General features: G+C 32.0%; 1 protein-coding gene across 1 annotated transcript; it reads left to right on the top strand.

Moving 5' to 3' along the window:
• Positions 1–9007: 9007 nt before the first annotated feature.
• LOC112515250 (heat shock factor protein HSF24-like) lies at positions 9008–12318 on the top strand. The gene is made up of 2 exons (XM_025121953.1): positions 9008–9633; positions 11421–12318. The coding sequence occupies exons 1-2, from the start codon at positions 9430–9432 to the stop codon at positions 12069–12071; spliced, it is 855 nt and encodes a 284-aa protein (XP_024977721.1). The 5' UTR covers positions 9008–9429; the 3' UTR covers positions 12072–12318.
• Positions 12319–18155: the final 5837 nt, after the last annotated feature.

Here is an 18155-nt window from a genome sequence, read left to right as displayed (position 1 = left end):
AATGAGAATCTTATCCAGTTCTAGTATTTGATTATGTTTATCTGCAGTTAGTTGCACGAATTCAAACATAGAGTTTTGATAATTCGTACATACGCACAATTTACTTGTAATCTTGAATTTAAAGTAATATGCATCAATAAACAGTACTTAATGCATAAAAATTGATTTTTAAAAGTTTTTGTCAAATGTTTTATAATATAGCATAGATAAACTAAAAAGAAGTTAGTAATTTAAAAAGAAAACTCAAATGATTACGTTATATATGATTGTCGTGTGTGGAATATTATAAGAGTAGACTCAGAAATTTCAACGACTACATCACATAAATATTTTATTTATGGACTTTCATCATTATCTATACTATTTATATTTTATCTTCTACAAAATAAAAAAATACAAATATTAAAAAAATTGTATGCAAATTAACTCGTTTACTAACCGAAGCCGAATAAATTAATAACGGTTAGCAAATAGATTGTCCACCCGAGTTATTTAATTAACAAATCATTTAAGGTATTCAGTATTTTATGAAATATATTTTACAGATCAGAATGATTAATTTTTTCATTTTCAGTTAATACATAAATTATTCCACAAATTATACATTAAACAGATTTATCACTGGACAAAAATTGGTACATATGCATATGAAATGTGGAGGTAAGAATAAGTTGAAGTGCACCGATTTCATACGGTTGCATATGTGAACTGGTCTATAACTACATATAGTCGAAGATGAACAACCACAAACGATATTATTTATTGGTTTCAGATAAGTTTGTACCAAATAAATAAATAAACAAGATAAGCACTTAAGGGATAATGTTATTTTATACATTACTTTTATCAAAGCGTAAAATAATAATGAAAAAGGTGCAGAAAAAAGTTAACAAAATTCAAACTGGTTTTTAACGATAACACAAACGAAACTTTAATATTATGGTCGTTAATATCAAAACGTTACTGTTAAATGAATATTTAATTAAGGACCAAATAATTATTTTGAAACTAGCTGTAATAAAATATAATTATTACTTGTTAATATTTATTTCACTCTCGTTTTATCTGCTATGTTTTAAACAATTAAAATTAAAGAAACATTCTATCTATATTATGTTATAAAACATTTGACAAAAACTCCTAAAAAACCATTTTTTATACACGAAGTATTGTTTATTGATGCATATTACTTAAAATTCAATATTACGAGTAAATTGTGCATAAGTACAACTTATTAAAGTTTCATATTTGAATTAGTGTAACTAACTGCAGATAAACATAATCAGATAGAGGATAAAATCTCATTTTAAATATAAAAAATCTAAAATATAATCAGGATAATTATTGAGTTCTAACAAAATGCTTAATTATTATCTTTATAAAAATTATATTATTAAACAAAAAATAAAAAAATAAATTAAAGAAATACAAAAAGAAAGAGAAATTTTAAATAGTTAGTTTGATACTAACATAAATATATTTTTTATTTTTTATAATATTTTATATTTATATTATTATTTTTCTTAAAATCATAAAAAACCGTCTTATAACATCATCTGAGACCAAAAATAAAAAAATAAAATAAAAAATAAAAACATTAAAATCGAGATATATCTTATTACAAGCTAAATGCTACTTTGTTGATCAACAAAATCACATTCCAAACTCTTTCTTCTGCATTACATTTTATTGCAATTAAAATATTTGATTATATTTATATTTTAAAAAAAAACATAATTTGAAATGAGGGAGAAGTTGCTTAGATAATGCAAAGTAAGTTAAAGTAATTATGATAGTGAATTGTGGAATTTGAAAAAACAATGTTAAAAAAGTTGGTGGAAAGTGTCCAAATTTATCAAGTGTTTATATGCTAAAGTAACTTTTTTTAACTGTACAAAAATAGTCGATATTTTTTAGTTTTAGTTTTTTATATAATTATTTTATGTATTAAATATGATTTTAGTGGGTTCGTTTTGTAAAACGGGCATGTCCGTTTATGAAACAACCCACTAAAATCACATTGTATTTACAAAAATACATTTTCCCAAGTTGCGAAATGAAATAATTTTAGAGTAAACTACAAATTGGGTCCTTGTGGTTTGTAAAAAATAACACCTTTTATATTTGCAGTTTTAAGATTACAAGATGACCATCATGACTTGCAAAAACGTCGGAATTTGATCCATTGCTCTAATGCCGGTAAACATATCCTGTTAAATGATAGATATTTTCGTTTTTTTTTTTTTTAATCAATTTATTGTCTTTTATCTATTCAAAAGCTACAAGTACAATAACCATAAAATCGATTTTGATCGGATAAAAGACAAAAAAATCAATCAAATGACGAAAAGGACCCTTATTTAATGGAATGTTTTAACAGCCGTTAGATGATGGCATCAAACCCAGATGTTTTTGCAAAACCGCGATGATTATCATGTAATTTCAAAATTACAAGAACGGAAAATGTTGTTCTCAACAAACCACAAGAACCAACTTTGCAGTTTACTCTTAATTTTAGTTTAAACATAAAAAACGGGACAAAAAGTGAGTAGGTTCTTTCAAAATGACTGGTTTAGTCGATTTCCATAATGATGCAAAGTAAGTATGATTGAGAATTGTGGAATTTGAAAAAGGAATGTTAAAAAAGTTGGTGGGATGTGAATAATTGAACTTCAAGCATCAAATATAAACCATCTATGAACACAAAAATATCAGCCCAATAAATCATTATCATAATCACAGTACTTTTTCGGTCGGCAGGGAATAACAGCCAAAGATGAAATGGTGAGCGGTCAATTCGTCATAGAATAAAAATAATTACGATTATTATATCTTTTTTTCAGTTGTTTTTATTAACTGTCAAAATTACTTAATCGAGGATAAAAAGGTAACCGTGTTTTTGACGTATCAACTACAACATTTATTTTGAAAACAAAATAATTATAAATGACTGTATATTGAAATGATCAGTATTCTACAACTACCCACAAATCAAAAAATAATTGAAATCAACTGCGTATTGTTAATGGGTTGATAATGATCACGATAATAAATTTTTATTCTAATTGATATATTTTCAACCAACGAGATTTTGTTAGTTTGTTCGTCAATCACTCATCTTGTTTGCGTCACGATTCGTCAATCGTTCAATTCATTGGGTTTAAAAACAGACTAAATGTATTATTAACACACATAACGAACAAGAATCATTTATATAATTGCATTTAACAGTCAAAATTGATTTTATATGTTTGACATTATAAAATAATGTAACAGAGTATCTTCTTGTTATTAAAATGCAACATGTTGTGGTTGGTCTGTTGTGGAAAAAGAGATAACAACTTTGAATTTTATATGCCGAATTCATACGACTATGTTATTATAAGAAAAAGTCTTCAAATCCTATTCAAAGTTTTATCTCATGCTCGACTTGAGAATTGATGTACCAGTGTTTAAAGTCTGTTCACATTCGTTATTTTGACAATATCGATAATGGTCATGGATTTTTCGTTGTTGATTTGGAACTTGGCGTACGAGTGTTTAAACTCTTATATATCTGGGATTGGTTCAACTATACTTTTTTTATTAACCTGGATATTCAACCCGCTATGCGAGTCGACTAATCCCAAAGCGATCACCTGCTTTGCAGATAGCCCGGAGTCACCGCATTTGAACCTCCATGGCCACAAGGGGATTTTTATTCCTCCTTGAATTTGAATCTGAGACCTCCAGGTACTTTTGACAATGTACCTATTTTTAATAAACCTTCGACAACGTAAGAAGAGCTTTTAGGGTAACTCAACAAATCAAATTGATTTCTATTGGTTACCAGTTTTAATCCCTGCATTGTTACTGGACTTATGGAATTAGTCGAATTGTACATAAATTGGCCATGCATACACCCATATTTGTCGAAAGAAAAAGGAGACTATGTAACTCATAAGTTCCAAATTTTACGTTCAAAAGCTTGAAAACGTAACTTTTAGCCATCGGATTTTGGTAATATTAAAACCGAGTCATTTAGAATAACGTTGATTTGTGTAAGATAGACATATCGAAATCGGTCAAACTTTAATTGTAAATTTGTTATTTTATTACGATAAATCCAGATAAAATTTCTAAATGATTACATTTATTTAAATTTTATATTAAGATAATATATTATTGTAGATATTTATCTCTTAGATTTAAGGAGAATGAAAGCGTTTTTAAGAAGCTTTTTTCTATTTTTTTTATTTTGATTTTCAAGAAAACGTTTTTTACATTTATTAATAATTAAATATATTAATTAAATAATATGTTAAATTAACTTTTTATTGTTTCGAAAATGAGAATAAAAACAACTAGATGCATATATTCACACTAGAAGCTTGTATTTTTGCTATTATTTATTACTTTTAAATATTATATATATATATATATATATATATATATATATATATATATATATTATTGGGTGGTGGAATTAGAAAATGAATTGAATAGAAGGTTGGGTAGAAATGTAGGAGCAAAAGTCAAAGGTGTGTATTCACAACATGGTAATCTTCCAAATCCAAATGGGAAAACGTTAACCATTTTAGATGGTTTCCACAACCGCACATTCCTCACGGATATGGTCCCATTTTCTAGTATTATGTGTTTGCTATATACATATACGATATGGACGGATCTAATACAGTGGTTATGGTGGCATGTGTCATCGTATTATTCGTTCGTCAAAAGTTAAAAAAAATTGGGTTTGTGAAATGTGCAACCATATTAATTTGTTGTGTATTACCGTATATATTTTGAAACTACAATTAGAGGTGTTCAAAAAAACCGTTGGATCGTTCAAACCGGCCAAACCAAGTCAAACCGGACCGTTTTTGGCGGTTTGAGCGGTATGACGGTTCGGTTTGGTTTGGAAAATAGTAAAACCGGGCGGTCTGCAGTTTGGAACCTTATTTGGGCGGTTTGGACCAAACCGACCGCCAAATACATATATGTATTTATTATTTATTTATCTATTTTAATATTATCAAATCCAACTTTTTTAATTTATTAGCTATGACCCAAATATATCCCTAAGCCTAGTATCTAACATAATCAAAATCGACGACTAAAGCCATTAAACCATTGAACATATCGACACATTTGATATTGACGGTCTCCAAATTTTGAAATCCCTCAATAACTCCATCAATCTATTGATCTTTTTAATTCATGGTTTGATTTTGGAGCACATCATCAAGACATCAACCAAGTTATTCAACCAACTTAGATTTGGCTTCTATTTTGTTTGGTCAAGAACTCAAGACTCAAGAATTGAACCACTGAAAGTTGTGAAGTCGTGGATTTTATTACTCAATACTCATAGTAGAGTTGTAACTTTGTTAATTTGTTTGTTTTCTAATATGTTATATATTTATTTGTTTCTACTTTGGATTGCTTCGACTTTGTACTCAAGAGCTGCTTAATTATTACATTTATTTGTTTGAATATTTTATTTTGTTAAAATGGATATTTAATCTAAAATTCTAAATTATATATGTTTTTTAAATTTAATATTTAAAGTCCATTAAAGGCCCAAACCGCCTAAACCGGTCAGACCATACCGTCTTTTCGTGGTCTGATTTGACCGGTCTGGGCACTTGATGTCAAACCGCTCGGTTTGAAAATTTTATAAACCCCCATTACGGTTTGGTTTGTGGTTTGAGGGGTTAAACCGCCTAAACCAGATCGCGAACACCCCTAACTACAATGAAAACAAGTTTTATTTGGTAGAGTTGGTTTTCAAGACTTTTATTCTACCTCAGACTCAAGTTCGAATCTTGTTAGTGTCATTTTCTTAGTCAAATGGTGCCACCGTCTGAAAAAAAATTCAATATATTTGTTTATTATAGTCAAACAGTGTCATCGTTTGAAAAAAATTCCCTATATTTTTTTTTCTTATAGTCAAATAGCGCCACCATTTGAAAATAAAAATTGGATCCATCCCTGATATACGAAACATTATTACATATGATCCAAGATTATTATATTATCAGATTATATATAAATAATGGATTTTTTGTTTTTTTAGCTAGAAATAATGGTTTGTATTTGATACTCCCTCTATATAGATAAGAACACAAGAACGACCAAATTACATTAATTTTATGCTTAACTCAAGTGTAAAATCACATGTAATAATGCACCACGTAGGTCGTAGGCCAAGTCCCATCTGCACCCATGTGTTGACCGTAATGCATGTCATTTCAATGCGAAATCAACTCTGATTTGGTCTTTCTCGTGTTCACTCGTCAATCAATCTTAATTAAAGATCAACAGTAATAAGATGCACTAGATCAATTATCGTGAGAATTACAGTTTATGGTAAATGAGTGATATTAAAAGTGATCAAAGATCCAAATCACTTATTATGCTTCCCACTTTAACTTTTAGGTGGCGTTTGTTTTTTAAGAGGTGTTGAAGTCTGAATTCACTTCTGATTTTTAAGAGGTTGTGCTGAAGTCTAAGATCTGAACCAGTCAGACTATTTGTTTTTTGCGTCTGAAATCTGAAGTTTGAAGATGAGAGATCAAGAGGTGATATTGATCGACGGTTGACAAAGTTGAGAGATGAGAGATCGAGACAGAAGAGTTGATCTAGAGAAATCGAGCCCAAAGAGATCAGAGTAAGTAGGCGACGATTTGAAATAAGAGGTAATAAGAGGTTTTGCAACCACTTAAAAAAAAACAAACACACTGAATCCTCTTATGTCTGACCAATTCAGACTTAAGAGGACATTACGAGCTTTTTTATTAAAAACAAACAGCCCCTTATTCTCAGACAATATTTCGTCTGTGTATGTATTGTCCTAAAATATAGACTCAATGATTCAGATATCTTTTTCATGCTCTTAACATTATTAAGCCAAATTGCCAAATAATTCAGGAGTATCATAAAATTGATTACTATAATATTTTATAACTATAACTGGAATCAAATAATTAATTACAAATAAATGATTATAATTAACGACGACTTTATAAAAAACGTTATTATTGCAATTTCTAATCCAAAATCCAATTATTTTAATCACAAAAGAAGTAGCAAAATGAAATATTACGAACAAGAGAATTAAAGCATGCAACTTAACACGTTAAACGTGTTACAACTTACAAGAATAAGTTGTTGACTTAGCAAAAAGTTAAAATAGAAATAGAATGTTCTACAAAGCAACACCGCGTTTTGGAAATAAATGCCAACTCATTATACTTTTCAACTCATACTAAGTTTCTTAGAAACCACTCCTCCTAATCCAATTTATTTATTTTAATATTAATAAAGAAATCTTGAAATACATTTATTCAAACTCTAAGTAAAACAAAAGTTACGAACTGGTTCTAGATGGTTTTTGTTTTCGGTTAACCGTAGGTGTTTGGGTCAGTTTACATGAATCTAGATTTATTCCTATGCTCCTAGAAAGCAGGAAAATCTTCAATGACTTTGTAGGACTCGAACATGTAACCTCAAAGGAAAATCCCTAAAAGTCCAAGACTTATTGTCATTTGATTAATACAAGAAGGATTGGTCGTACATAGTTAATGATCTTTAATGTAGATATGGATTTTGTTGAAAGTGTAATTGATGATAAATAAAAGGGTATTTTTGTATTTTATTTCATCAATCTATTGAATGTAATAACCTATTTGTCCATTAATTAAGGGTTGTTAAACGAGTAAATGTGTAATTTGGTAAGAAGTTCAGTCTGGGGTGTAAAGATCGTATCTTACTCTCGTGCAATACTATTAGTCCAACAAAGTGTATGTAAACAATCTCACATCATACGGGGTAAGAGGTAAGAGTCCCTCGAGTGTTTGTTTTTTACATTGGGGTTGCACACTACCTGTTTACCGTCTCTTTTTAGGTATGAGATGCTTCCCTAGTCAAAGAATTTGCTACTTACTAAAACCCTTTTACCGATCTATGATTCTAACTTGATAGGTTAAGGAGAACTTTTAAGCACCGTTTAGGCGTTTACCAAACGCTTATCTAGTTAAGTACTTACCTGTAAAATTCAACATTATCGTTTACTCAAAAGGTAAGATTTTAGTCTTTGTCATATTCATTCTGTAAGGTAATGTGTTGTAATACCCACTTATCAAAGTAAGCATTTGATAAACGACCTCTTTACTTGGTTAGTGACTAGTGCTCACCAATATTTCACTTTTACTCGATTATAACTTACACAATTCTATTACTAAACAATTTCTTATTTTTAAATAACAATTAAGGATGATAATTGTTAGTTGCTTAATGAGCTTAAGGGGCTTACAACTTATTCGATCAGATATACACGACTGCTTAACGTTGATTTAATGATATAAAAAATGGGTTGTTCAGTAAGCTTCTAAAGGGAACTTTATTCAGAAAGTCAAGTTTTTTTCGTTCCAAACATACCCTTCCAATTAAAAAAAACACATTCATTCTATTTATAAGAAAAAAAACCCTCCAAAACAAAACCCCTAAATAAAACTGACTTTAAAGTAATAAAAAAAAACCTAAAATCAACCAAATTGTTCTCAAATCGTATACAATCCAACCCACTTTCCGCCAACGAAATCCCTCCCCACATATGCAACATCGTCATCATCCCCGTACCATCGATCTCCAACTTTTTTATCTGTTCCCTTTTTATTTTTCGATTCTACCTGTTTTTTTTCAACAATCAGATAAAAATAAATATAAACAGATAAAAAAGAGACCTCTAGAAAAAGCGAAAAATTTCATTTTAAATACTTTATAATAAAATAAAGAAAAAGCAAGCAATGTTATTGGATAATTTTGCCAATTAAATTTCTACCGCCGTAGTTTCTTGAATATTTCCGAAAGAAGTCCACTAAAAAACAAACCATGAGTCTTGTTTTGTTAAAATTTGTGGTTGGGCCCCACCCACTTGTTTTTCTAATACTTTCTAGAACCCCCTCCTCCTTCCTTCGTCTTCTCCCCAAAATTCCTACTTCTTCTGCGTTCTATAAAGCATCTTTCAAGTGCTTTCGTGCACGAACCCTCATAAATCCTTTATCAAATTATTATACACTTATTTCATCATCATCGTCCTCGGTAAACGTCGCCGTCGGCAGCCGGAAACAGACTTGTCGGAGAAGTTATGTTCGTGTCATTTCTTAGAATTCAACAACTACACGACGACGACGGTGCTCATGGAAGAAACTAAAAAGTCTTCATCAGATAACGCCACCGTGAACCTTTCGAATTACGATCTGGCTCGATCTCGTTTGTTTCCTTCTGGATTTTATTGCTGGGACTGGGAATTCCTCACCGCTTTGTTGCTGTTTAGTTGTTGATTTTGTTTGATTTTAGTGGTTGATTAAGGTAGATTTAGGATTTTAGGGGAGATTTTTAGAGCGATTTGTGGTAGGTGAGATTGGAAAAAAGGGAGAGAAAATGTCGCATCGGTCGGTTCCGGCACCTTTTCTGACTAAGACGTATCAGTTGGTGGATGATCCGGCGACTGACGATGTGATTTCGTGGAACGATGGTGGTAATACGTTCATCGTTTGGAAAACTGCTGATTTTGCTAGGGATTTGCTTCCGAATTCGTTCAAACACAACAATTTCTCCAGCTTCGTTCGTCAGCTTAACACTTATGTATGTTCTCTCCTTGCCTTTATCTATTTTTGTAATTGAATTCCTTCATTCATAGCTTCATCAATCATCATGCATCTATCAATCTGATCGTAGAGCAGAGTTTATTCATAGCTCCACTCTTATGAGAATCGTTTCCTCCATGGAAATAGGTAGGATCAACATCAAATCCTCGAATAAAACCACTGTTTACACCATTCATATTTGTTTTGTTCTCTATGGTTTTTGATTTTTTTGTAAATTATGGATGAATATTATGTGGTCAGATATTTTTAACCATTTTTTAAAAAGGAATAACATTCTTCAAAATAGAAAAAATATGTGGGTGAATTTTTTGAGTCCTTCAAAAACTAAGACTAGAATGGTACTTGATTAATACAGCGAGATACAACTTGATTTTAATATTTTGTTTTATTTTTTTATCTCAGTCGATGTTATGATATGGTTTTATGTGATTTTGAAATGCGATAGTGTTTTATTTTTAAATAAAATATAAATTTGAAGATATCATAAAATTTTGATAAAAATATATCGATATTAGTATCAAATTAACTATTTAAATTTTTTTATTTTTTGTTTAATTTTTTTAATTTTAATTTAATTTAGGCTCAATAACAAAGTAATTTATATTTGGTTTAATAATATAATTTTTTATAAAGATAATAATTAATTATTTTGTTAGAACTTGATAATTATCTTTTTTTTAGATTTTAAAATAAAATATTTATCCTTTATTTGACTAGTTTATCCGTAGTTAGTTACACGAATTCAAACATGGAGCTTTAATAAGTTGTATTTACACACAATTTAATTGTAATCTTGAATTTTAAGTAATATACATCAATAAACAGTATTTCATGCATAAAAAATGGTTTGTAAGAGTTTTTCTCAAATGCTTTATAATATAGTATAGATATGTATCTCCAACCGAACATTAAAATTAAATGGAGAAAAAAAAAAGAATATATATTATATTATTGAATATTTTAGTAATATAATTAATGTTAAAATATTTAAAATAGAGAATCCATTGCGTTTTAATGAATAAAATCTTATGTTGTAAGTAAATGATAATGTTGAATTTTACTGGTTAATATTTAATAAGTGTTTAAATATACGACCCCTTGATTTACGAATTGATATTTGATTTGCCCATCATAACCCCAATAATATGGAACCATTATAGTTTCCAGTAGGACTGGGCACCGGATACCACCTAAAAAACAAGTAGCGAAAGATGTATCGGGCCTGTTTTAGTGGGTCCCCTGCAACAACTAAATCGAAAAACAATCGAAGGATCTCGATTTCCACAGATTCTCTTGTCATCCCAAATAAGTTATCTTGACTTGCATGCCTAATCTGCCCAATTGCTTCATTTTTTTATCCCACCAAATTTATTTTATGTTCTCACACGTGAAAGTGATGTTTTTTTTAATTAAATATAAATTATTTTATGAGATAGTTTGTCAAACATAGTTTAAATTACTCAACACAAGTGTCTTTGTGGAAAATTATTATGTGGGTATGGACGTGCAAAGTTCGAAAAGATTTGGTTTAGTGTTATGCATGTTAAAGATGAGTTTTTGGTCTTCTTAGGATAGGTTTGTGTAGACTTGACCACTAATTACGTCTATATGGACGTGTGAAGATGAAAAAGATTACTTGAAATTGGGAAGAAACATGGCGTATAAAAAGAACTATTCTTAATATTCTATTCATAATTGTGTTTGTCTTCTCTTAGGTGAAAAAGAACAAATTTAATGATGATTAATGTTTATGTTTCTATATAGGGGTTTCGGAAAACTGTGCCGGACAAATGGGAGTTTGCAAATGATAACTTTAAGCGTGGGGAGAGAGCGCTTTTGATTGAGATTCGTCGTCGGAAAACTGTGACATCATCCCAAGCTCATGCAAACGGGAAGCCAACCAGCGGCGATGGTGGTCCAGCATCATCACCAACTAGTTCAGGCGACGACCTGGGATCCAGCTCAACCTCTTCGCCGGATTCAAAGAATCCAGGGTCGGTGGACACTCCGACGGTTGAGAAATTGGAAAACCTGTCGGACGAAAACGAGAAACTGAAGAAGGATAAGCAGATGTTGACGTCAGAACTTGCACAGATGAAGAAGCAGTGCAACGACCTCGTGGCGTTTCTGACCCAGAACGTGAAGGTGGCACCGGATCAAATTAACCGCATCTTGGGTGGAGACGGTGGGGTTGGTGAGATAGTGATGGCCGACGAGGAGGATGATAATGATGAAGAAGAAAAGGGGGAATGTTTCAAGTTGTTTGGGGTGTTTTTGAAAGAAGATAAGAAAAAGAGGGGTCGAAATGAAAACAACATTTCTTTTGGGGCCCAAAGGAAAGAGATGAAGATGGATGATGCTTCTAGGATGAATCCATATTCTACAACTGGACAGTCAACCAACGTGTGCAACTAACGAATAGAAGCATGCCACGTGGTTGACGGGTCCTAGTTTTAAAAATCCAATATTACAAATGTAAGGTATTCATACATAAAGTCGTATGTTATATTTATGTATTTTTGGCATTTTATCTATTTTTCTTTATGTTTCTATTAATATTATAAATAGTGTCGAAAATAAATCTTGTACGTGGGAATTCTCAGAACTGTTAGTGACAGTGGTTGAAACATATATATTGTCGTTATAGATGTTTTGTTTTTTTAATTTTTAAGGCTAATCATCGTTTCTAATAGCATAAAATTCATGTTCGTTTCAAATAAAAATCTTTTTAAATTCCAATCCTTTTTATGATGATTTTTAAAATTTAAATTATTTACATGTGATTCATATTTTAAAAATATAAAACAATTAAATACTAAACCTAATAAAAATAAACATATATATATATATATATATATATATATAATATTAATAAAAATATATATATAAATGGACGCACGAATGAATTGTGACACAACAAACGTCGACGAGGATGGCCACTAATCTTCACAATCATCATTTTGATGATTGTTTTTTTGACCGATTTAAAATAAAAACCTCAGCACTTTAGTGTGTTAAACGTTCATTTAAAAGATGTAAAAAGAATTTAATGGAATTTAAAATCATCGTCTTGTTAAATTTATAGATTCTTTTTAAGATAAGTTTATATTTTGAAATTTTAAGGTTAATAAAGATTGGAATTTATGAATATTCTTTGTTTATAAACTATGGCATGTTTGTTTGTTTTTAATTAATCACACCAACGTTATATTCATTCAGTTACTAAATAATAATATTTATTTTTTGAGTCAGAGTACAGATTTGGTTCCTAAATGAAATAATTATATGTACAGTTATAATAGTTAAAACCCCCTCATGTCAAAACATAATCTCTAGTTCAAATCTCCAGTAACCGCCATCTTTTTCACCTTCCCTTCTTTTACTTTCGTTGGTCATCCCCTCTATTTCTTATGGTTTTGACATCAATCTACAACATGGTAGTAAATTTCTGGGTCTTGGCATCAATTTACAATGATCCAGCGATCATTTGCATCGCTACCCTTTCATATACATTTAATTGAACTTTGAAAATCAAAAATCGAAAATCACCCTACGAAAATATTTCACAATAAAAACATTATACATACATAAACCTACAGATGCAACACACACTAGTATAATTGCCGTTGATCATCATCAAAAAGTAAACGATTTCCACTTCATATGGATGAAACTAGGGGTGAGCATAGGCGGGTACCCGCCCTTTTTGACAGGAACCGGAACCGGAACCGGAACCGGCGGTTCTTGAGATATTGGAACCGGAACCGGAACCGGTTAGAGCGGTTCTTAAATTTTTGGAACCGGAACCGGAACCGCCGGGAACCGGTTCCGGTTCCGGGTACCCGCTTCCTAAAATATTAAAATTTTGTTATTTAGAAATAAAAAATAAAACATTGCCAAAACACTAAATAAATAAGCAAGAATACAAATTATATAGAATAATGGTTACAAATATTGTTTAACGATTACAAACCATAATAGACTAATAGAAAATGTTCAAAGTTTAACGATTACATACTATAATGGTAAATGTTCAAAGTTTAACGATTACATACTATGAATCCAAGTGAATACACAATTTGAAAAAATACGAATCATTTTACATGAATAATTTAGATGAAGAATGAAGATGACGACATGCTTTCAAGATGTAAACCTAATATAAATTTGGTATAAAAAAAATAATAATTATTTTTTTATTGGAAAATACCGGGTACCCGGCGGGTAACGGTTCCGAAAAATTGAGAACCGGAACCGGAACCGTTCTCAATCGGTTCCGTATTTTAGGAACCGGAACCGGAACCACTCATATCGGTTTCGGTTCCGGAACCGGCGGTTCCAAGGCGGTTCCGGTTCCGTAACCGGGTACCCGGTTCCGCTGCTCACCCCTAGATGAAACATAAACAAAACAAAAAACAAAATTGGTATTGATTTCCAGTTTACAAAAACGTAAACAAGAACCAGATCTAGATCTAGATCCATCGAGATAATGTATACAGGAGAATAACCTACAAGATTCATGATCATCATATATACATGGGCAAAAGCTTAAAATATTCTTCAGTTAAAAGTACAAAAAAATCACAAACACAAAGAAGAAGATGTTGATGGTGGTATGAACTCAAGGCTAAAAAAACCTTATAAAGGAACGTTATACAACAAAACGCATGGGAAGTTGTTTCCATCTCCGCATCTATAATTTTATTCGAGGTTTCTACAAAGATACCACCCTTCTAGTCTGTTTCATCTTCTTCTGTTTGTGCACTCATGGGTGAGGGGAATAAGTGTTAGTCGTTGCATGTATGATGGTGATCTAGTCTCCTGAATCGAGAGAAGGAGTTGAGTTGAGGTCTGGTATGTGTGCTTGTGCGTTTGGGGAACCTGGTGTACCTGCCTCGATGGGGGCGGGGATTCCCTGCAAAACCGGGGACTGGGGATCCCCGAAAGTCAAAAAACCGGGGATAGGGACGCCCCGTCTTGTCCTCAGATATTAAATATATTATTTATAAAGAATTACATTTAATATCTTTTAGATTTGAAAATAGTATTTTGACATTTCTTCTTATATGCATATTTTTTGTGTTGTCTAACTTTTTTATATAAAAAAAAAGATTGGAAGCCAAAAGTGTTTGATCAAACAATTACATATGATGTTAGATTTTATTCACACATGAATATTTGATACCCTATAAAAACAAAATTTGAAAATATAATTTAAAGATGAACCATTATCGACCGAATGCGATGTTTAACATATTAACATCATATATTTATCATCAATGTTAAAGTATCATATATCCTTTTATTCGACTAAATTGTAAAATGGGTCAATAAGCCCATTTTAGTGGGCCTCAAATCAGCCCAATAACGGCCCAGGTACAGCGATCAAATGCCCCATCGTTCTTCCAGTTTGGGGTTTCCGACGGGAAGAAAGCGGTGATCATGGCTGCCGTTGCCGCTCGCCTCTGCCACTTTTCCTCTTCTTCGTTATCAAAATCCCCCTCCGATTCACTGTGAATACGTGGCTTCTTCTACTCCGCCTTATCATCACCACCGCAGTACAGATCTGATTTTAGATCTAGCATCGACCGTCGCTTACCATCACTCCTTGCAGCCTCCATTCTCTCCGGTACGCTTCCATTTCTGAACTTTATACCGCCATTCCTGGAATTCCTGTTATCTTCTACCAATTGATGGTTAATCGATTTTGAGATTCATTTTAATGAACTGATTCCTAATTGCAAGTTCATGTTAATTTGAGTTTTTTAGCTTTCTCTCTAGTATTTTTGTATCATCGACGTTCCTGATTGCAATAAGGAAGACAATTTTGTGCCTAGGTGATTAAGCGTAAAAGATGTAGGAATTCAGGATCCACATTGTACTCTTCATCTTGCATCCCTTTTGTTACCACAATTTTGTAGCTATGAATTGGAATGATGAACAGCCGTTACTTGTTAATGAACATCGTCAAATCCAATATATCAGATCTTCAAGTTCATGTTTCTATATGATTTGTAACTGCAAAATGTTATTATGTTCTGAATTTTAGAAACCAAACAGATATAGGATTAAATCCAAATTAGTTATAAGATGCTTTAGATGATTGTTTAGCTCTGGCTGTTGCTTAGCAATCTTTTGGATCATCAACAGGTATTCTTTGTTTTTAACAAATTACTAATCCCAAATCCATATTAAGCTCCAATGGGTAGGATCAGTTGTAAACCGGGCGACAAACGAGAGTGTGCCACGTGTCCAGACATTCACAAAATATTCATCATAAATAGTGTAAAAAGTCACGTTTATTATCATGGGTGACAATTTTGTACCAAATCAAATTGGTTGATATCACTTAGGGGTTGTTTGTTTATCTCTTAATAGTTCCATTAAGAAGCAGACTTTGAATCGTTAAGAGGTGAATCTTGTTTGGCAAGAAAAGAGTGTGCCTCTTAATGGTTCCATAACCCTCTGAATGATTTTGTATTATAGGCCTCTCTTATTTATTTGGCGCCTTAATTTCATTGTAAATAGTTATCAAACAATCATATTTCATTTTGAACTATATCATGAGAGTCTTTTAATCATTCTGCATCAAATAATTCGACAACTGTCAAACAGCCCCTTAGAGTTGGTTGGTAGTGCCATACCAAATATGCAAACGTGGTAGGTAGAAAGTATTTGAAGTTGGGTATCATGGTACCACCATGGTACTGTTTTATTAAATTATTTATTAGTTTTTGTATTTCTATGTGATGAATATCATAGATTGTAAATTTAACTAGCTTGTTTGGACATTTGAATGTTTGCAATATTTATTCATTGCAATTAAAAACATGTAAACATCACATGTGTTACTTGAAAACTCAAATTATCACTCAAACCTTTAAACAAAATGACAAATTTTCATATATGTAACTTGGTGTTAGTACAAAATTTGTACCAACATGTTCCAACCGAAAAAAGTTGGTATCTGTTAAGTTGGTTGGTACATGGTAAAAGATTTTGCAGGCCAATTATAATTGGTTGGTACATGGTATTGGTGAAAAGAAGTTGGCTTCGTACCAATTCCACCCCTATTCATTATTCATGATGAGTGGTTGGTAGGTGGTCAAGCTCTCATTCATCCCCCATTCGCAACATAAATGACGCAACAGAAATCAGGTTTGCAGTTGTAACTTGTGATGTTTGCGCTTATTGATGGATGGTAGAAATGCTATTGACTTTGATAGGTGTTGAGGACCATATAAAGATAGTTGATGTGCCATTTGTACCAAATAAATTTCATATTGGTAAAAAGTCAATTGAGACCAATAGCCAAGGATGTATGTCGATCATATGACACTGTTTTATATGTATTGTTTTACATATGAAACACAAAATGAATCAATACATGTCAAATGTATAGTGTTGTTTCATCTATAAAACATTCAATATTGTTTTGTATGTGAAAGACGTAGATACATTTTATATATAATATACACACACTCGCATACAAAAGCAGAACGTATGAAACGACTTGAATCATGAACTATAATAAAGCTTATTAAATGGTCGGGTTTGGTACCTCGGGCTTGTAACTTTTTTTGTGATTTTTATTACATGTATATGAATATATGAAGTTTAAATGAGAACCATGAATATTTTTTATTAAAGCCATATGATCAAAGGCTTATATATTCAATGACATTTTGTAAATGAAGATAAAGGGGTTCGGAGGGGTAAATTTGGAATTAGGCAAAAGAAACTTGTATTGCATGTATCTTATTAGAAATTTCTCGTCCTTTTCACATGAGACGGGACAGGATGTGACAAGACAAAACTCACTGTCCCACGTTTAGCACAACATGAGACAAAACAAAAACTCACTGTCTCACGTTTAGCATGATATGGGTTTGGGACAACATAAGATAAAAGAGGTTTTTTCTTGTTCCACCAGAATAGGTGGAACAAGATGGGACAAGAATGAGACAGAAACTAAAATGTTACTAATCTAATCTAGTTTGATATATAATTTTAATATGTTTGTTTTAATGATCATCACCGCTAGTTTCGGCCACCGGCGGTCACCGTTGGCCACCTCTACCTTGTTTTCCACTATAACAACATCCTTCACCGCTCCACAACCACTGTCCACCATCGCCACCACCGGCCATCGCCACTACCACTATCGCCATTCGCCACCTCCAACTCCTCTACTACAACAACCCTCTTCACCACCTCCACAACCACCGTCGACCACCGACTACCACCGCTCATTGCCACCTTTACAACCACCTATTACCACCTTTCCAACTGCTCCATGACCTGCACAACCACCATCGACCACCATTGTCCATGGCCACCTCTACAACCACAATTGACCACTGACTACCACTGTTCATTGCCACCACCACTACCACAATTGGCCACCTCCAACTCCTCCTCTACTGCAACAACCTTCTCCACGACCTCCACAACCACCGTCGACCATCAATCACCATCGTCCATTGCCACCTCACCTTC

The sequence above is a fragment of the Cynara cardunculus genome, assembly GCF_001531365.2.
Source record: "Cynara cardunculus var. scolymus isolate 2C chromosome LG 7, CcrdV1, whole genome shotgun sequence".
Classification (NCBI taxonomy): Eukaryota; Viridiplantae; Streptophyta; class Magnoliopsida; order Asterales; family Asteraceae; genus Cynara; species Cynara cardunculus.
The sequence above is the reverse complement of the archived record's forward strand: the minus strand, read 5'-3'. Positions and strand labels throughout refer to the sequence as shown.